The sequence below is a fragment of the Panthera onca genome, chromosome A3 (assembly GCF_046562875.1).
Source record: "Panthera onca isolate mPanOnc1 chromosome A3, mPanOnc1 haplotype 2, whole genome shotgun sequence".
NCBI lineage: Eukaryota > Metazoa > Chordata > Mammalia > Carnivora > Felidae > Panthera > Panthera onca.
In genome coordinates this window covers 60,790,098-60,812,381 of record NC_138341.1, presented here as the reverse complement: position 1 = coordinate 60,812,381, position 22,284 = coordinate 60,790,098, and the positions used below count along the sequence as shown (strand labels likewise).

At 40.6% G+C, this 22,284-nt stretch overlaps 1 protein-coding gene across 2 annotated transcripts in view; it reads right to left on the bottom strand.

Annotated features, from left to right (window-relative positions):
* The window catches only part of USP34 (ubiquitin specific peptidase 34), a 249,644-nt gene extending 232,912 nt beyond the window's left edge, over positions 1-16,732 (bottom strand). For both annotated transcript variants that reach the window (XM_078444514.2, XM_078444515.2), the window contains exon 1: positions 16,319-16,732. In XM_078444514.2, coding sequence (XP_078300640.2) covers positions 16,319-16,361 — 43 coding nt within the window. In that variant the 5' untranslated portion in view covers positions 16,362-16,732. The remainder of the gene's footprint in view (positions 1-16,318) is intronic.
* Positions 16,733-22,284: the final 5,552 nt, after the last annotated feature.

Genomic DNA, 22,284 nt, shown 5'->3' with positions numbered 1-22,284 from the left:
GACTTATGTCTTGAACATATAAAGAACTCATACAAGTAAGTAATAAAAAGACAAGTAACAATTAAAAAGTGAGCAAAGAATCTGAATGGACATTTCTCCAAAAATACACAAAAACACAATGAGATACCACTTTATAGCCACTGGGATGGCTAGAATACTCAAAATAGCAAGTGTCTGCCTCAGTATACTCACCCACAAAAAAATCCCACCAAATAAACAAATATTGATTTGAAAAAAAAAATGCTGGTGAGGATATGGAGAAACTAGAACCCTTATGCACTCATGAAGGAAATATAAAATGGTGTAGCACTTTGGAAAACAATCTTGCAGTTTCTGAAAAAGTTAAATTCAATTACTAGTTGACCTAGTGATTCCACTCCTAGATACAGACAGGAAAGAAATGAAAACACAGGTTCACAAAAAAGCTTTTTACATAAATGTTCATAGAAGCATTATTTATGATATCAAAAAGAACCCAAATGTCTATCAACTGATGAATAAACAAAATGTGTCAACTCCACAGAGTGGAATATTATTCAGTCATAAAAAGGAATGAAATACTGGTATGTGCTCCCGCACAGATAAATCTTGAAAATGTGCTAAGAGAAAGAAGTCAGTCACAAAAGACAATATATTATGATTCCATTTATATGAAAATATATAGAGAAAATAGATTGTTGCTTAACAGTGGAAGGATGGAGGATTGAGGGTGACAGTTAAAGGGTATGGAGTTTCTTTCTGAGGTGATGAAAGTATTCTAAAATTGATTATGATGATGGTTGCAGAATTCTGTGAATATAGTAAACACCAGTCAGTTGTAGAGTTTTAATAGGTGAACCTAAAGTATATTTATCAATAAAGTTGTTACTAAAAATAAAGTAAAATAAGAATAAAAATATATGAATTATAATAAAAGCAAGAAGCAAAAATACCTAGGAATAAATGTAAAAGAAATGTGCAGAACCTACGTAAAGGAAAAAACCCACAGAATTTCACAAATATAAAAAATTATATAAATGGGAAAATACATCATGCATCCTGAAGGGGCAGAATTATTTCTGTAAGATATCAACTCATGTCCCTCTTTATAAACATGCATTTCAGTAAAAATTCCAAGAGAATGTTGTACAACCCCTGCGCCCCCTCCTCCCCACACTGCTCCAAACAAAAGGATTTTAAAGTTTTATCTCAAAAAATACACAACTCCTGGGGCACCTGGGTGGCTCAGCTGGTTGAGAGTCCGGCTTCTGCTCAGATCATGGTATCATGGTTCCTGAGTTCGGGCCCCCCATCAGGCTTGCTGCTGTCAGCCTGTCAGCACAGAGCCCACTTTGGATCCTCTGTCCCCCTCTCTCTACCCCTCTCCCGCGTGCACTCTCAAAAATAATTATTTTTTTAAAACTTTATAAAGAAGTATATAACTCCTTACTATCTGTTTTAATACTACCAGGTACTAAAATATATACACAGAGATTAAATTAAAACCACATGATAGGACGCCTGGGTGGCTCAGTCAGTTAAGCGTTCTACTCTTGATTTCAGCTCAGGTCATGATCTCACAGTTTGAGAACGAGCCCCACAACCAGCTCTGCGCCAACAGCACAAAGCTAGCCTGGGATTCCCTCTCCCTCTCTCTGGTCCCCTCCTTGAGTGCGGACTCTCTCAAAATAAACAAAAAAATAATCAAACAAAAAGTTTTAAAAAGAGACCCAGAATGCACTCAAGAATTCTGTGTAAAACAAAGATGGCATTTCAAATTGCTGGGAAAGAAACAGATGCTAAGACCACTGAGTAATATTTTGGAAAAGCAAATGCTAGATCCCACTTCATAACTTAGAACAAAATAAATTCCAGAGCAAGCCAGAAAGGGCAGACAGACAGGGAGACAGAGAATCCCAAGCGGACTCCACACTATTAGCACAAAGCCTCACTCAGGGCTCGAACTCACAAACTGTGAGATCATCATGACTTGAGCCATAATCAAGAGTCTAGATGCTTAACCACCCAGATGCCCCAAGAAAAGCCTTTCTAAATAACAGACAATACTGTAACTCAGGAACCAAATATGTCAATATAAGTAATGCAATAATCCTCAATATCCAAACTCTTGCAGCAACCAAATAATTTAAGATAGTAACTGTATCCATTTTTCCCCTACTATATGGATTTTTTCAAATAGAATATCTAACAAATAAAAAAGCACCCTCAAATACTACTGATGTTTATATAGTAAAATATTTCTAGGTTTTTAGCAATACTAGTATAATATTTCTAGGTTTTTAGCAATCAGAAGCCTTAAAATTTTTTACCCTTTGACCCAGAATATAATCCGGATTTCTATGCTTAAGGACATTTTTGTTATTTCTTGGTTTAGAGTTTTTTTTTTAATAGGAAAACACTAGTGAAATACATGTTACATTCAAAGACTAGAATTAGGCTGCCATTAAATTCTGTTCTTAGACATAAGGATATGAGAAAATGCCCGTTAAAAAAAAAGCAAACAGTACATATGAACTCAATTTTATATATTCATAGAAAAATAGAATGATAAACATATACCAAAAAAAAAAAAAATCTTAACATTTATTTATTTTTGAGAGACAGAGCACAAGTGGGGAGGGGCAAAGAGAGAGGGAGACACAGAAGCCAAAGTAGGCTCCAGGCTCTGAGCTGCCAGCACAGAGCCCGACATGGAACTTAAACTCACGAGCCATGAAATCATGACCCGAGCCAAAATAAAATGCTTAGAGAACAGAGCCACCCAGGCACCCTCATATACCACAATTTTAACAGAGTAATTACAAATGTTTTCTTGATGTATGTCAGTATTTTTCAAACTTCCCACATATATATGGGGAAACTTCCCATATATATGATGTATATAATTATCATATATACAATCATAAACACCAAAAAAATTAAGTGAGGGTTGCCTGGGTGGCTCAGTTGGCTAAGCATTTCCACTCAGGTCATTATCTCACGGTTCGTGGGTTTGAGCCCCACTTCTGGCTCTGCACTGGTAGTGTGGAACCTGCTTGGGATGTTGTCTCTCTCTCTGCCTCTCCCTTGCTTGCTCACTCTCTCTCAAAAATAAACATTTTTTTTTTAATTAAGTGAAACAGAAAGGAAAAGCATTGGTTATGTGAAAAATTATATGAAAAACTTCCCCATGGGGCACCTGGGTGGCTCACTCAGTTGAGCATACAACTCTTGGTTTTCGCTCAGGTCATGATCTCGTGGTTCATGAGTTCAAGCTCCGCATCAGGCTCTGGACTATCAGTGCTTGGGATTCTCTCTTGCTCTTTCTCTGCCCCTACCCTGCTCATTCTCTCCCTCTCTCTCGCTCTCTCAAAATAAATAAACTTAAAAAAAAAAACAAACAAAAAACCTCCCCATTTGCTTTGGCCAACTGGAGGCCCCTGGTGACCTGTGACAAAAAAGTTTTTAGGCAAAAGCAGAAGCAAGGTTGCAGAAGCTTCAAGAGAATTTAAGGCACTGGAGGAAAAAAGAGACAGCTTAAGTGCACGATCTTAGAGGAATGATAGAAAACAAACCAGAAACAGTTAAGTTTCACAGAAGTCATAGTATGTTTATTATTCCTTCAAAACTTGACTAAGTAACCATTTCTCCAATTCTAATCATTAAAAAAAAAAGTTGCTCAAAGATCAACTAAAATTCTAACAATTCCATGCAGCCTTCTCCAATCTTACCAAAAACTAAACTCCTCCCACTGCACTTCAGCTATACATGTCTTTATGGAATTTGCCTTTTTCCTTCCCTCTCTCCCTATCTCTCTCTCTCTCTCTCTCTCTCTCTCTCTCACACACACACACACACACACACACACACACACACACACGGTTTATCCCAGTATATCTCACTGTGTTAATTGTTTATATGCATTATCTAACTTAATCCTCACAAAATCCCTATCAAATGTAATTAAGGTATTATCATCCTCATTTCCAAATAAGGAAGAAGGCACAAAAAGGTTAACTTAACCAAAGCCAGAGTTGCCATAAATGACATGAATAGCATTTGAATTCAAGTCTATCAGATTCCAGACATCAAGCTCTCAATTACCATCCTATTGCCTCATCTGTATTGGACTCCAACCCTCCTCAAGATAAGAGATCCATCTAAATGTATTTCTATATCTACCACAGTGTCCAGCACAATGCTTTACGTATGGTAAACATTCAATATATTTTTTATATATTGAATAAAACATTTAAACATAAAGAGTGAAGGTAAAGTGAAAGTAAGACACACAAAATAATGTACTCAGTAAATCAAACATTATGAAATAGTTTTCAAAAAAGCAAAAAAAGAAATGGTTTTCAACTTTTCAACTTGGGCCCAGCAGAAAGGCTCCCACAAAGAAGGATGGGGAGAAGGTGGGCTGTTTTGCCATCAACAAGATAGTGACTACAGAACACACCATCAACAAGTGCATCTATGGTGCAGACTTCAACACGTGTGATCCTTGGGCACTCAAAGAGACCCACAAGTTTCCCAGAGATTAGAACTCCAGACATGCACATTGACACCTGGCTCAACAAAGCTTTCTGGGCCAAAGTAACAATGAATGTCCCACACTGTATCTGTGTACAGACGTCCAAAAATCATGGAAGATGAAGATTCACCAAACAAACTCTATACACAGGTTACCTATGTGCCTGTCACCACTTTACACCCAATCTTACAACCCTGAGATCAAGAGTCGTATGCTCTACTAAGCCAGCTGGCACCAGCCCTCCAAGGAACAGTTCCTAAACCAAGGATCATTACTGAAAATCCTAAAGAGAAGATCCTGTGGCCTGCCATCAGTCATGTCCCTCTACGGATGACAAAATACATCTAGGATGTACAAAATACATCTCATCTCTCCCACCAGGATGGCAGCAGATTCCATCAATCACACTGATGTAATCAAATTAACTATAGTAGCATTTCCATGTTTTATCATATTGGTTTCTTAAGCAAAGAAAAAAAAAATGACACTGGTTTAGGTTATGGCCATGCCAATTTTTTATTATCATTTCACTCTCTACTAAGTGATTATTCAGTACTGGGAAGTACTCTTGTAAGTCCCAAAATAAGGGGGGAAAAATAACCTCACAATATTTGCCAATTTCTGCTCTCCAGGAAACTTAGCTACAGCTTCACACTCACACACAACCAAAGCTCTATCATCTTCACTGGATGGAATCTGCCCAGACCTGGAGATTTTTTAACTCAGCACCACTAACAAAGCTCTCACCATTCCTTACCAATCTAGAGGTTAAATTCCCTCTTAACATATGATTTATCCTATAGGTCTGGGGACTCCTCTTAGAAGGGAAAATGGAAACAAAATAAGATTAGAATAAAAAAACTGACCACCATTGCTGTTTTTATACCACTCTACCAAGCAGTAGGCCCACTGTCCCCTTATTTATACTCTTACTTCGAACACATCTTCAAACTCCCTATTACCTTAGCATTTTCTTAAGTCTAAATTTATTGAGCTTGTGCTCATATACTTCCACATTCATGATTGGTTACTGAGCCTTTCTCGGTAATCAGAATGAGTACCTTCCTATTTTGTGTTATGGTGGCCTAAAACCAGCACATTAATGAATTGCTAATGTTCATTGCTAAAAGAGCCCCACAGACCTTGGAATCAAACACTTGAAGACTATAAAGTATATATACTGATGCCCTACTGTTAACTTTTAGCATATTATCAGATTTCCTTCCAGATATGCTATATGAGCAACTCAGCAATCTGACTTCACACACTATATTCAAGGTAATATTCAGACAATTATACAAAAACCTACAAAAACCCAAATGCCCATCAACAGAGAACTGGTTAAGTTACAGTTGGACCAAATAACGGAGTATTACAGTGAAGCCATTAAAAATTATAATGTAAGTGCATATTAACATAAAAAGATACTTACATCTTAATAAAATGATATAAAAATAAATAATAACATGTAATTAGCTTATTTACCTAAAATATGTAAGAAAAGCTATGTATAAGGAAATCAAGAATGACTTAACAGATGTTTACTAGGGACGTCTGGGTGACTCAGTTAAGCAGCTGACTCTTAGTAAGTCGGCTTAGGTCATGATTTCACGGTTCGTATGAGTTCAAGCCCTGTATTGGGCTCTGCACTCACAGCACGGGGCCTACTTCAGATTCTCTGTCTCCCTTTCTTGCCTCTCCTCCACTTACAGGCATGCTCTCTCCCTCTCTCTCCCCAAAATAAATAAACGTTAAAAAAAATTTTTTTAAGTAAAAAAAAGAGATGCTTACTAAAACATGAACAATTTCTTTGGTATGCAGAGCTTCAGATTCTCCAAATTTTACTAAATTTTTTTTTCCTGAAAAAAGCAGTTATCTTTTTTAGAAAAAACAAAGCTACTTGCATTATTTTTAAAAAGACTAAACAGGGGCGCCTGGGTGGCTCAGTCACTTAAGCGTCCGACTTCAGCTCAGGTCATGATCTCGCGGCCCGTGAGTTCGAGCCCCGCATTAGCTCAGAGCCTGGAGCCTGCTTCGGATTCTGTGTCTCCCTCTCTCTCTGACCCTCCCCCGTTCATGCTCTGTCTCAAAAATAAATAAACGTTAAAAAAAAAAAAAAGACTAAATATCCTGGTAGAGAGGTAAGTAATTAACAAAAGGAGTTAAGTTTTCTCCTGCCACCAAATATTACTGATGACACTTGCCCAACACATTCCAAGAACTTACACCAGATTATAATGAAGCACTCAGTTTCTGGCTGAAGTATGCTGTCCCTGAGGATTATACCATATATACTGCTTTTTATTACCTTACTCATGAATCACTAGGTATATGCTCCAATAAGGAGAGATCATCAAGGTACAATACTAGAATCAAAACTCTTTTGCTTGAACATTAACTCAAATGGTATGTATAAGGGAGACAGTTCAAAAGGAGCTCTAGCCTCGGTATTATTTTCCATCTCTTTATGGAGCTTCGGTGTCAACAATTTCCACAGATTGCCCCAATTCTCTTCTGCAAACAGCAGTCTCTACTTCCTCAACTTTTCTGCTCCTACCCATCAGCTTGCAAAAGCACCCACTCTAGTTCAGCTGCTCACAGCTACCTCACTCTTTAGTTCAAACATTCTGACAAGAAAAATCTGATTGATCAACATCAGGTCAGGAGTCTATCTGGAATCCAATCAGCAATAGCTAGCAACGGGGGAGTGGGGAGGGCTGGCTTAAGTTCTTCCAGAGAATATAAGCAACTTAACTTTTCTGGAAGAGGTTATAGCCAAGATAGGAAAAATACCCAGTCTTCAACCACAGTAAGGGAAGTGCAAGAAGATGCCCGGTTTATACTACGTTAATTCTCAACTAACACCTTTGGAGATAGTTTTTAATTTCTATGGAATTTGAGAGGAAAATATCATTAACAGGTGTTAATCACATGACAGATAAAAAGCCCAATGTTTTCCTCATATATAAACTCCTAAATAAAAGTAATTTAAATTTCATGCCACAGTCACAAATCTCACCACCTACATAAAAACAACTAATTTCTGCCTTTCTGCAATGCATATTAATTTAGAAAACAGTTGCTTAGGGTATATATTTTTTATAAGCATATACCTAGTAATTCACAAAAAAGATAATTTAAAGCAGTATATATGATAATAATCCTCACCTACAGCATACTTCAGCCAAAAATTCTCATATCTAAATCACTACTGACTAGGGACACCTGGCTGGCTCAAGTCAGTGAAGCATGCAACTCTTGATCTTGGGGCTGTAATTTCAAGCCCCACGAAAAGTGTAGAGCTTAGTTTAAAAAATAAATAAATCACTACTGACTATAGGCCTAAGAATACTGATTTAACTAGGCAATCACATTCTTCTTCTACAAAAACCCTGCATGAACTAAAATGTTTACTAAGCACCTAGTCTGTACAAGGCACTATAGGAGGGACTCGGAAAAGAAGAAAACATGGGCCCTGACTGTAAGGAGTTCATCATTCAGGAAGGAAAGCTGTTGTTAATTTTAAAAAAAAAAGGGGGGCTGGAAATGCAAGCTGGTGCAGCCACTCTGGAAAACAGTATGGAGGTTCCTCAAAAAACTAAAAAGAGAACTACCCTACGACCCAGCAATTGCACTACTAGGCATTTATCCAAGGAATACAGGTGTGTATTTTCAAAGGGACACATGCGCCCCCATGTTTATAGCAGCACTATCAACAATAGCCAAAGTATGTAAACAGCCCAAATGTCCATCAATGGATGAATGGATAAAGAAGATGTGGTATATATATATATACAATGAAGTATTACTCGGCAATCAAAACAAATGAAATCTTGCCATTTGCAACTACGTGGATGGAAGTGGAGGGGATTATGCTAAGTGAAATTAGTCAGAAAAAGACAAAAATCATATGACTTCACTCATATGAGGACTTTAAGAGACAAAACAGATGAACATAAGGGAAGGGAAACAAAAATATAAAAACAGGGAGGGGGACAAAACAGAAGAGACTCATAAATATGGAGAACAAACTGAGGGTTACTGGAGAGGTTGTGGGAGGGGGGACGGGCTAAATGGGTAAGGGGCACTAAGGAATCGACTCCTGAAATCATTGTTGCGCTATATGCTAATTTGGATGCAAATTAAAAAAAATTTTAAATGAAATTCTCATTAAAAAAAAAAAAAAAAGAAACAGGGGCGCCTGGGTAGCTTAGTCAGTGAAGCATCCCACTCTTGATTTCCGCTCAGGTCATGATCTCAGAATTCATTTCATGAGTTCGAACCCCATGTTGGGCTCTGTGCTGACCGTACGGAGGCTGCTTGGGGCTTTCTCTCTCTACCCCCTTCTCTCTCTGTTCCTTCCCCTACTTGTGCACATGCGCATGCGTGCTCTCTCTCAAGATAAGTAAACTTAATAAAAAAAGAAAAAAAAAAAGGAAGAGGGACCATTACCTAAGTTCTTAATCTAAAGGATATAAGTCATTTTAAGAGAGGCTGGGAAAGGTTCAATGCCTCACCAAGAGCCACCTGGGTGGCTCAGTCAGGTAAGTGTCCAACTCTTGATCTCCGGTCATGATCTCACCACTTCTAGGATCGAGCCCTGCAATGAACTCTGCACTGACAGTCAGAGCCTGCTTGGGATTCTGTCTCTCCCTCTCTCTCAAAATAAATAAACATTAAAAAAAAAAAAAAAAAAGTAGGTCTCACCAAAAGAGTGAGAAGTGAAGCTAGGAAGAGGAGTTTCAGCCAAATTGTGCCATGCATGATATATGTCACGCTAAGAAGTTAGTTTCTTCAAGCAATGAAGATCTAGAACAGTTTAAGCAGGTAATGTGATAATCATATATTGTTTTAGGCAACTCTGCAGAAGAAGCTGTAACATAAAACATTTTTTAAAGATCTATAATTAAAAACACAAAAATAAAAAGCACACAAAAAAGCAGCAAAGGGGTACCTGGCTGGCTCAGTCAGTAGAGCATCCAACTCTTGATCTCAGGGTCATGAGGTCAAGCCCCACACTGGGTGTAGAGATTACTTTTAAAAAGGGCGGGGGGGTGCCTAGGTGGTTCAGTTAAGCATCTGACTCTTGTATTCTGGCTCAAGTCATGATGTCATGGTTTGTGAGATCAAGCCCCACGTTGGGCTCTGCAATGACAACACAGAGCCTGCCTGGGATTCTCTCTCCTTGCCCCACCGCCACTCTCACTATATCAAAAATAAGTTAAGTAAATAAATAAATAAAGGGGGGGCTGGAAAAAAATATATGTGGTGAACATGACCAAGGGTTCCTATTGTTAATAAGTGACCAAACTCGTTATCAGGTAATAACACAAAATATTAAAACCTGAAAAATGAGAAAACACAGGGAATGTATTAAAAAATGCAAATAGCCAATAAAAATGTTTTTCTATAATTTTATATTTGAAAAAAAAATTTTTTTAATGTTCATTTGTGTGTGTGAGACGGAGGGAGACGGAGGGAGACGGAGGGAGACGGAGGGAGACGGAGGGAGACGGAGGGAGACGGAGGGAGAGGGAGGGAGGCGGGGAGAGTGGGGGAAGAGGGAGAGAGAAAGAGAGGGGGAGGGGCAGAGAGAGAGAGAGAGAGGGAGACACAGAATCTGAAGCAGGCTCCAGGCTCTGAGTTGTCAGCACGGAGCCCCACGCCCACGCAGGGCTCGAACCCACGAACCATGAGGTCATGACCTGAGCTAAAGTCAGACGCTCAACTGACTAAGCCACCCAAGCATCCATTAGTGTTTAAACTTACTAGTATTTGGCTATTACAATTTTTGCCAAAATAACACTGTTTCAAGGATAATATTCAGTACAAGTGCCCATACTTGAGTATGGAAAGAGTGGAAATCAATACATCCTTTCTGAAAAGGCAAATAGACAATATAAACAAAAGTATGCTTATATTTTTGACAGAGTGATCACTTCTGCAATCTATCTAAAAAAATGTTATTAAAAATTTATGTACAGGATGTTCACTTGCAGCTTTATAATATAAAAGAACTGAAAACATATAAGAATGAGAAGTTAAATCTAATACAAAATGAAATACCATACAGACAAAAAATGTATTTTCAAAAGAGTTAATAAAGGAAACAATCAAATAAAACATTAGGTGAAACAAGCTACATATTGAACTACCTTTATCTCATTCTTAAAAATGTAAATGCATAGGGGCACCTGAGTGGCTCAGTTGGTTAAGCATCCGACTTCGGCTCAGGTCATGATCTCACAGTTCGTGAGTTCAAGCCCCGCGTCAGGCTCTGGGTTGACAGCTCGGAGCCTGGAGCCCACTTCAGATTCTGTGTCTCCCTCCATCTGCCCCTCCACTGCTTGCACTCTGTCTCTCACATTGTCTCAAAAATAAACTTTAAAAAAAAAATTTTTTTTTTTTTAAATGTAAATGCGTAGAGGCACCTGGGTGGCTCAGTCAGTTAAGCGTCTGACTCTTGGTTTCAGCTCATCATGATCTCACAATTCAGGGGTTTGAGCCCTGCACTGGGCTCTGTGCAGACGGCACAGATCCTGCTTGTGATATGCTCTCTCTCTCCCTGTCTCTGCACCTCCCTTGCTCGCTCTCAATACAAATAAATAAACATTTTTAAAATGTGTACCAAAAATAAATGTGTACCAAAAGTATTTCAAGGTGATCATCAACAGGAATCATCACTGGATGATGAGATTTATAGTTTTCAGTATGTCTACAATGAGAATATGCAACCTTCATAATTACAAAAAAATTAAAGAAAGAAAGAAGAAGGTAGGCCAACCCATTTAGCTAGATTATGTCACATCTTGGTCAAGCTATGATTGGAAAGTTTCTTTCTCTTTCTGAAAATATAAAAATTCTTAATAATACACAACACATTATAAATACTTTGAAATCAGATATACAGGTACTATCATTAAACATACAAGTAACATTAACATGTTTCACGAAGAGTGCTAAAACTAATTATTAACAGTTATCATTGACAATGCAGATAGCCTACGTAATATCCTGCACGTTTGTAGTGCTTTATGGTTTCTAAGTTATATTAGAAAAATATGTGAATTGAAATCACGAACACTACTTCAAACATTAATTGGTTTAAGAGGATATAGACTTAGCTAGATCATCAAATAAAAATTCATAATCTGGGACTTCATATTATAGTAAAATCCGATTTCCAATTTTAAGAATCAGTTCAAATTTTAGAATTACTAGGTCAACCAAAAAATATTATGTTACTAATGATTTAACTATTTAGCACTCATATACTTATAAAAAAAACTCTAGAAATGTATGGTGTACTAAAGGGCTCCCTGCTGACAGACAACATTTAGATTTCATTCAGCTACATAAGGACCACCACTTTTTTTTTTTTAATGTTTGTTTATTTTTGAGAGAGACGGAGACAGAATGCAAGTGGGGAAAGGGCAGAGAGAGAGGGAGACACAGAATCCGAAGCAGGCTCCAGGCTACGAGCTGTGAGCACAGAGCCCAACGCAAGACTCAAACTCACAAGCTTGAGATCATGACCTGAGCCGAAGTCGGAGGCTCAACTGACTGAGCCACCCAGGCACCCCAGGACCACCACTTTTAAAATCTTACCACAACTACAGTAACATCATGCCTGAAGTTGTTAAAATACATAAATATACACTAATTTTTTATTGTCAGTTAAACATAATAATGTCTTCCATTCAAATAGATCATCACAAAGTTTCCACAGCATAGCGTAACTGTTAAGAACATGGGCTTTTTTAGCCTGACCTGAGATTAAGTCCTGTTCAAATCCTGGCTCCACCAAATACAGTCATGTGACTCTGAGCAAATTATGTAAACTCTAAATCTAGGTTCTCTTATCTGAAAGGGGTGATAGAGTGAGTACCTACCTCAAAGAATTGATAAAGTACTCAACACAAACTGCTCAATAAAGTATTCTGCTTTAAAAATAATACAAACAGAATTATTCTGCAAATACTGTTATCACAGTATCTTGAGTTCAAGCTTAGACAGGGCTACTAACTAAGCAAGTAACAGGTGACCTTTATCTGGCAAACCACTTAGCCTTTCAGAGATTCAATTTCTTTGCTTCTAAAACTTAGGTACCAATGCTTGCTCCTGCCTATCTCCAAGGCTAAGGAGGGGGGCAAATAAATTGTCTACTTAACTGCTACATTTGGTAAACTATAATTTACTAAACACACACACAGAATAACATCTGTATTTAAAGCCATTTTCGGGGCGCCTGGGTGGCTCAGAGTCCAATTTCTGTTCAGGTCATGATCTCACGGTTCATGAGTTCAAGCCCCGCATCAGGCTCTGTGCTGACAGCTCAGAGCCTGGAGCCTGCTTCAGATTATGTATCTCCCTCTCTCTCTGCCCCATCCCTGCTTGCTTGCTCTCTCTATCTCAAAAATAAATAAACATTAAGAAAAATTTTTTAAGCCATTGTCACTCTTCTCTCAAAGAAATTTACCTTACCAAGGCAAATAATGACCTCAATTTACTAGTGAGCTAGCTATGATGATGGTCCAAAACGTAAATTCAGGCCTCCAACTTCTCATCAACATCCAGAAATGCTCTGGAGTTAAAGTGGTTCACAAAAAATCTAGAAAAGCAGCAAATATACAAATTCAGCCAAACAAGCACAGGATTAAAAACTGAAAATTATTTCCTAAACTGAATGTGAACCCACAAACTGACAGTAGCCAAATTAATACATCCCAAGCCTTGAAAATGTCTTTTTAAAAACAAAGCACTGAAGGGAAAGAGAAATTCAAGCATGTTAGTAGTGCTGGGATTGTTTATTCTAACATTAAAGCCAAACATTATTTTGAAATGTCATTTTAAGTTTTAGGATATCTATCAAGATCGTATTTTAAAAGGGGATGTGAGGATCCTTATTATGGGGTTCTTAGCCTGGTTCCATGGACAGGTTTCAATTAGTCCTCACAGTGCATGAAAAATTGTGTCTGTGTACCTGTATGTTTCCATGGGGAGAGTTTACAACTTCAGATTCCCAGCACGAGACATATAAATGGTAATGTTAATTCTCTCATCAAAAACTGATGACAAAAGGAAACTATTTACAGCCTTTCGTTACCAATTTTTATTTTAGCTAAATTACATTCTGCCAGATTTTTAAGTAAACATTTCATATGAAGTCTCTACCATTATTAAAATCTCTCTGCACATCAAGATAGAAAACAATACTATCCACATTTTATCTACCCTTTCATTTAAAACACTAAATTTTTATATTACACTGATATGTCCAGGCAGACTTCTTTTCAGTTTCATCAGTATTGTTAAATCTGACAAGAAATAGGTTTTTAGTATCTTTTAAATAATTCTTTTTCAAAATCAACTTGAAACACATCACATACATCATTTTCTTTCTTGTCATGGTTAAACTCTTATGGGGAGATATACTGAGAGATGAATTCTGAGCACATTATTTGGGAACTTTAGTTCTGAATATCTAATCAAAGATGAATTGATGCTCATCTTTGCACAACCTCTAGGGGAATAAAAGGACAGACTTAATAATTATTGTGAGCAAGATTACAAGAAAGACATAACCTACTTCAATTCAACAAGTTTTATCAAGGTCCAACCATCATGTTCCTATCCAGTCATGGATAAATGTTATTACTATAATGAGATAAAGTAATACCCTCTGTTCTTAAGAAACTTAAACATCTTATGTTTGGGATACAACACAAAAGAAAAATGAAAACAATTTTAAAACTACAAGGGAAAAAAAGCAACCTGTAATAGTTTGGTATAACCTACAAATAAAATTGCTGAAATAATTTTAAACAAATAAAAAAGGAAGCTTCATTGTGAGATTAGTGTTCAGGAGGCAAATTTTTAAACTGAGCTTTTAAGGAAATACTAAGAGGGGCTCCTGGGTGGCTCAGTTGGCTGAGTGGCCAACCTGATTTCAGCTCCAGTTATAACCCAAGGGTCAGGAGATTGAGCCCGCGTTGAGTGGCTTGGGATTCTCTCGCTCTCTCCCTGTCCCTCGCCCCCACACCCACATGTGTGGGCACTTTCTTTCTCTCTACAATAAAAAAATAAATAGAGAAAATATTAAGAAGTCGTCTTAAGTATTTTTAGAGACCACTGGCTTATACAAACCTGGTTCTACTAACTGTATATACATAAAGGTAATAAAAGTTAAATTCTACTTCAAGATTCTCTACATTTCTAAGTTTCCATAAATCCATCGCATTTTTGAGTGCTTCTAAGCAAAGTTCTAGGGGTTTCCCAAATAATTTTCAATAACAACTATCATGATGCCTCTTTTCACAACATAATAAAGATTAACAGACTTTAGTTTCTTTAGATACTATGTTTAAAGTTGTTTTTCCTAGTTAACTTTTAAAACACCAAAACATTATTAAAAGCACTTATTTCTTTTATTAGACAGCAAAGATAATGCTCTTCCCAATTTACTGTAACAATAACCACACAACTTATGTTTGGGATATAAAATACAGTTTACTGAAATAAGTACTAAAGACTTATGTAACCATCATATCATAAATCACCTGCACCAAAAGTATCTCAAAACAACCTTAAAATTCTAGGAAAATTTACAGTAACACAAATATTGGAAAGTACAGTTTGAGTATGTGCAAAACCTGCTTCCACCTGTCAGAAAATAAATGCCCAGTTGAAAGTAAACTAGAACTCTAACACTTTTCTTATTGCATTTGGTTAATAAAGTCAAATTCAAGCACATAAATAAAGTCAAATTCAAACACATTTTTTAAAACCATTGTTTTAAAGAATCGTATTAGAAAAGAGGTAGTTTGGAAATCTTCGGAAATATCAGAACAGAAATCCAAAACCCACATAAGCAGTTCTTTACATGAGCATTTTCTCAACAATCAAGTTTTTGTAAATTAATCTTATCTAATGCACCTCGTCCAACTAGGCCTTTGGGCCCAGAAGTAGTTAATCTGCAATACAGCTTGTTTCTTTAGCCTCAAATACTATCTTACAAGGGTCGGAAATAAAATAAGAATCTGGCTAGAAAAGATCAGGGTACGCTCTTTAACAATCAAAAGTATAAGGAATAGGCCTTTCATTCCAGGAGACAGGCCATGACTATCCCGGGATGGTATCTGTAGTACAGTGCTCTCCTTAATATAATAAAATTTACCATTAAAATGACGAACGGTACACGAAGAAGAACCGTCATTAATTTTTTACAAAATAGGTATGAAGGTTCCAATCATGACTATTACAGTTCATTTTCAGCTATTTCAGGGCCGGTAGAAGGGTTTCATACACCCACACACCCCCAAGGGAGAGGAAAACCACCAACCTCCTCCCAGGGAGTTTAATGAAAATTAGCAGGTAAGAGAGGCCTCGGCAGCACGCTGAAATTTAAAGAGGGCGGCCGGAGGGCCGAAAGGTTCGGACTGCGGAGGAAAGCTTCGTCCTCGGACCCCACCTCCCCTCACCTTCCCGGCAGGGCGAGAGAGGCGAAGGCTCATTAGTGCCTTCGTTAATTGACACCTGTAATGAGGAAACTTTCCGAGAGGTGAGACCGCTCAGGCCCTGCCTGGCCAAAGCTCCGGGGCGGCCCCCTCTCGAGCGCCCAGGTAACCGGGCCGGGTTGGGCCCGAGGCGCCGCGGCGGCCGCGCCACCGCGCACCTTCCCGGGGCGCTAGGCCGGCACGCCGCCTGGCTCGGCCGTCGCCTCCCGCAGGCCGCGGCAGCCCGGGGAGCTGCGCGGGGCCCCCAAACCGTGCACCCCCACAGGCCGCCGCCGCGGCTACTTACTTTCATTTAACACCTCCACCAGGTCTGCGCAGTTCTCGCACATCGTTCGGCCGCCGCCCCCCCCCTCCCCCGCTTCGGATCGCAGTGACTGATCCCGACCGGCGGGGGGGAGGGGAGAGAGGCGGAGGAGGGGGCCGGCCGGCCGGCGGGGCGGGGAGGCGACGAGGGCGGGCGGCGGCGGGGACGGGGCGGAGAGCAGGAGTATGGGGGAGGGGGCCGGCGGTCCCCGGAGCGGGCGGGGGAGAGGAGGGGGGCGAGGGGAGGTGCGCAGGCCGGAGGGGCGCGGAGGCGCCGGCGGCGGGGAAGGGGGGGAAGGACGGGGGGAGGGGAGAGGGAGGGAGGGGGCGGGTGGGGAGAGAAGCAGCAGAGTCACTTCACCGACCAGACGCCGCGGCCACCGCTGACGCCGCCGCCATTTTAATAGAGCGTTCGGGCTGCGCTCGGCTCTTTCCGCCCGAGCGAAGGAGCCGACGAGAAACGCCTCGCGCTCTCATTCCTCCGCCTCCTTCCCTCGCTTCGCCTCCCGCCCCCCCACCTCTCCCTCCGCACACACGCCGCACGCTCCACACCCCGCCGCGGCCGGCTCGCCGCCCTCCCTTTCCTCTTCCGTCTGGCCTCCCCGCCCTCGGTCCACCCCCTCGGCGCGTTCGCCCACCCCGCCCAGCCCGGATCTCTGTCAGCGGCCGGAAGGGAAACACGAAGCCAGCGCGGCCGCGGGGGGAGTCCGAGTGAGTAGGGGAAGATGGCGGAGGCACCGAGCGGCTCGCGGTTGCGCGGCGTCGCCCACAGCGGCCCACTCCGCGGGCTGCGAGGTCCCGGCGAGCGCCGGGTCACTCGCGCCGCCCTGTTCCCCGCCCTTGCGCTTCGCCATTTTTCCTCCGGGCCCACGAAGGGGGGGTTTGATGCCGATTCCTCCCTCCCAGCGCTCAGGTTTTTGGGGGGTGGGGGAGGCAAGGGGTTCACGGAGAAGCCGGGCCGAAGCGACGCCGCAGCCCAAGTTGGGGCACACGGCCCTCTCCCCGCGAGGCTTTGTGAGAATGGAACAGCCCGGGGGCGGCGTAACCTGCATGCGTGTCGATCGCTACCCTCGATTCTGTAAGGCTCATCCGTCCTCGAGCAGTAAGACACCTTGACGTGACTAGAAATGGCGGAGTGAGGAGCGTTCACATGGCATCGCCTCCCTTGTACGCGAGAGGGCCCCGCACCAATTGCCTGCAACTCTACAACTCTTTACCTGAAATAGCACATTCTTCTCTGCGAAGAGCAGATCGCCAGGGTATTAAGATGGGAAACGGAAAATGAAGAACCGGAAGGAAAGGGGACACTCCGCTCAAGTTGGTAGTGTTAACTAGTTAGCATTAGGAAAATTTTCCTCACACCTGCACTTAATACGTCCTCACTGATTTCCATACCCAGTACGTTTTATAGAGATGTGACTGAAGAGACCGAAAGGGCGTGTACGTAATCTTATAACTGTGTCACCCAAGCAGCTATTAACACTAGTAATTGGTTTAAAGGTTGTGTCGAGGTTGGGTCCCACCGTCGTTCCATGCCAGGACCACCTTGCCAGTGTTCTTATAAAGTTTCTGCCCACCTGTTTTACACTGCTCCATATGAGCAGGTGAGATTTCCGAGCTGTAGAGAGATTCTGCCATCCTCTCCCCTTCTTCCCATCTTTACTGTAAAACTCGGGTTTCTGCACAGTTGACTTTTGGCATCCGTAGCAGACAAGGACCAGCCAGCATCCATTCCCAGCCACCCCTCTTACCTGCCCACAAGGAAACTTGCCAAACCCAAATTTTGTCCTGTTTTTCAGGTGGCAGCTAGAGACTCGTCTCTGGAAGGAAAGCCCCAAGGAGTACTTGTTACAGGTTTAAAACAGTCATGGTAGGGCTGAACCTATGTTTGGGTCCTTGCCAGTGAAACGTGAGCAGAAATCTGCAGAGTGGATCTTTTGGAAAGAATTGCCCATTCCTAATAAAAGAAGGGGACAGGGGCGCCTGGGTGGCTCGGTCAGTTAAGCCTCCTACTCTGAAACTCCTGATTTCAGCTCAGGTCATGATCTTGTGGTCGTGAGATTGAGCCCCGCGTTGGGCTATGTGCTGAACGTGGAGCCTGCTTAAGATTCTCTCTAAAATAAAGAAAATAATAAAATGCTTTGAGAATCTAGAGTATTGTTGTCATAAATGATCATTGCTCTTCAGTCACCACTTAAATGCTCAACACACTTTTTCTGTAAAGAGCCAGATAGTAAATAGTTTCGGCTTTATAGACAAGCCAACTTCCTTATCACAACTACTTAACTGTTAGAACAAAAGCAGCCATAGACAGTACGTGGTGGAAAAAGTATGGCTGTGTTCCAATAAAATTTAACTTACACTGAAATTTGAAATTCATATTTTCATGTGTCACAAAATACTATTTTTCTCTTGATATTTTCAACTATTTAAAAATAGAAAACCATTCTTAACCTGCAAACCATACAGAAATGGAACTAGCCAGATTTGGCCTATGGGCTATAGCTTACCAACAACGCTTTATCTACTTCAACTGCTTGTTAACAGAGAAAAGCATAAAAGACCATGAAAAACAAGGTTGTCTGCCTCCTAACTAGAATCTTCACTCTTCTGTGCTGATTTAGTATCCGTATCAACGAGACATTTTAATGTATTTGAAAGTTGTACATTCTAAAATTATGATGAAGCAGAATCTCTGCTAAAATACCCCTAAATCCTTATAAATCTGGATTTTCCGACCAGTAATCAGCAATGACTATACACCTTCAACAGCTAAGATTGTTTTCAATACTTTGTATACATGTCACCATCTAGTGGTAGAATCATGCTTTCAGTAAAATTATACAATCTATGAAATTTTTAATTCTTGAGCTTTGTAATATATACATAGTATATTCCTAGCTCCTTCCCTGAAAACCAGCCTCACGTAAACAGCTTTGGAAAACTAATCTTGCCATAGAAATTATTTGCCCTTCGTAGCATTCTGGTTATTACTGAATACAGGATTTTGTCTGGAGTTTGGCGTTAAAGCCTGATTGTTACTGTTAGAGGCCAGAGTTAACCGCAGAATTTACTCTTGTCCCTCACACCCACACTTATCCCTGTTTTGTGGAACTTAGGAACATTATTAGAGGCAAGTATGCTATTTTATTCTTTCCACAACACCCAGCCCAATGCTTTGTGCATAAGATCAGCAAACTACTGTTTGGTTCTTAACTTGCTAGAGTGATTGTTTTTATAAATAAATTGGATTATTACACTTCCCTACCTAAAACCCTTCAATATTCCTGTTGCATTTAGAATAAACTCTATTTGAGCCTTCCCTAACCTCTGTGGTTTCCAACCTCACTCTTATTACATTCCAGCCACACTGGTCTGCTTTCAAACATAAAATCTTTTCTGCTCTGGGTCTTGGTGAATGTTGTTTATTCCTAGGACATGCTGTCTTAATTTTGAAATGGCTGTGTCCTCACAGTTTCAACTTAGACATCATCTCAAAAAATAACTCCCCTCCCCTAGAATATTCTATAATACTCTGTTCATTTCCTTCACAGCTCTTACTAACCTTTATTATTACTTTATTTCTGTTTATTTGTAATGGGGACATAGACTGCAAATAAACAATTTTTAAAGTAAGAATGGCAGTAGACAGTCCAGTCAGGACTGGTACAGTGGCTCAAGGTTATGAACACAAGTTGTTTATTTCCATTTCACCTTCCACACATTGGTTTGTCACCTCCTAGTTGTAAACTGGCCACTATAGCACCAACTGTCTGCTTTAAAGAAAGAAGGAGGAAAGATGATGATGGTCTGTCTTGGTTTGGATTCCCCACAAAGCAAGCCCTGAAATAACAAGTGAAAATAGTTTTATTTTGTTAGCATCCAAGAAATATTGGTAGGATAGTGGAGAAATGAGATAGGAAATGGGAGAGTAAGTGTCCAATAAAAGATTCATTATCAAGCCCTGTAATCCTAAAGGTAACTGAAGCCTAATCCCCCTGGTAAATTCTGCAAACCAATATAAAACATGTGCCTTAAAATTGTCTTACCCTACCCCCCTCCCCCACCCCAAAAAACAAAACCTCCTACCCAAGGGACAAGGAAGCTGGGTATTTACATGTACTCTCTTTAATTGTTGTTAGGGGAGGGGTTGTAGGCAGGCAGCAAAGCAGGCTTCCTTGCTCAACCAGGAAGGCATAGAAATGCAGGTGCCAGCAGTTGGAAGTCTGGCCACCAACTGTATGCTGAAGTGATAAGAACTAGAGGATATGGGCAGAGCACTGTGACAGGATCTGGTACACCCCCCTTCTCTCTTCTGTCTTTCTTGAATATAGTTACGAAAATCTGGAGAACAGCAGCCATCTTGAAACAATAAACCTGTGAGCAAAAAGCAAACGCCAAGGCACCAAAAATGGCAGAGTGGAAAAAGAAAAGGCCTGAGTCCCTTGTGGCTTTGCTGAGCTGCTGAATCGGTGCTAGCAACTGCCTACTTGTTGCTGCATAAGATATTTGGTTATCTAACAAATACAAAACTCTAAAGCCACCATAAAGTATTTATAGCCTAAATGCAGTCATGAAAAATAGTGTGGTAGTTAGAATAATGTCCCCAACCCCCAAACATGCCTATGTCCTAATCCCCAGAATTTGTGAATATGGTACCTTAAGTGGCAAAAGGGACTTTCCAGATAAGGACCTTGAGACAGGGAGATTATTTTCTATTCCTGTGGACTCAATTTTTTACATGAGACTTGAAAATTAGAGAACCTTTCCCAGCTTTGGGCACAGGGAGCTGTGACTGTGACTACATAAGAATGGTTGGAGAGAGCCTCCTGGGTGGCTCAGTGGGTTAAGCATCTGACTCTTGATTAGGGCTCAAGTCATGATCTCACGGGTTCGTGGGATTGAACCTCATGTCGGGCTCTGCACTGACAGTGCAGAGCCTGTTTGGGTTTCTCTCTCCCCGCCTCTCTCTGCCCCTCCCCAGTTCGTGATCTCTCTCTCTCTCTCTCTCTCTCTCTCTCTCTTTCAAGATAGATGATGAAATGAAACGAAATGAAATGTTGGAGAGATGCAACATTCCTGACTTTGAAGATGAAGGGAAGTGGGCCTTGAGTCAAGAAATGTGGGTGGTCTCCAGAAGAAGGAAAAGACAAGGAAACAGAATCTCCCTTTCAGCCTCCAGAAAAGAACCCAGCCAGCCCTGCTGACATCTTGATTTAGCCCAATGAAACCCATGTTGGACTACTGACTTACAAAACTGTAAAATGATGTTTGTTAAATTTAGTTTTAAGCCATAAATTTGTGGTAATTTGTTTCAGCAGCAATAGAAAACTAATAGAAGTGATGTGCAGATCTAGAGAATAGCATATGCAAAACTCCTGGTACAAAATTCCTTGCTTCTTTCTAGGAACAGAAATAAAGCCAGTATGACTAGAACATAGTTGGGAGAGAAGGCCCATGCCAGACTTAACAGAGCACTGCAAACATTGTTAAGATTTTGGCCTAGATCCTAAAAGCAATACAAAGCATTTAAGTGTGTAAGCAACACAATCAGGTTTTTATTAAAATATTCAGACTAGAGGTGCGTGGGTGGGTCAATTGGTTAAGCATCTGACTTCAGCTCAGGTCATGATCTCGAAGTTGGTGAGTTTGAGCCCCACTGTCAGCGCAGAGCCCTCTTCGGATCCTCTGTCTCCCTCCATCTCTGCCCCGCCCCCCCCCCCCCCCATGCTGTGGTTCTCTCTCTGTCAAAAACAAATAAACATTTAAAAAATAAAGATATAAAATAAAATATTCAGACTAATGGGGCACCTGGGTGCCCCGGTCAGTTAAGCATCTGACTCTTGATCTCAGCTCAGGTCTTGACCTCAGGGTCATGAGTTCAAGCCTTGTGCTGGACTCTGCACTGGGCATGAAGCCTATTAAAAAAAAAATTGTTTAAAATATTCA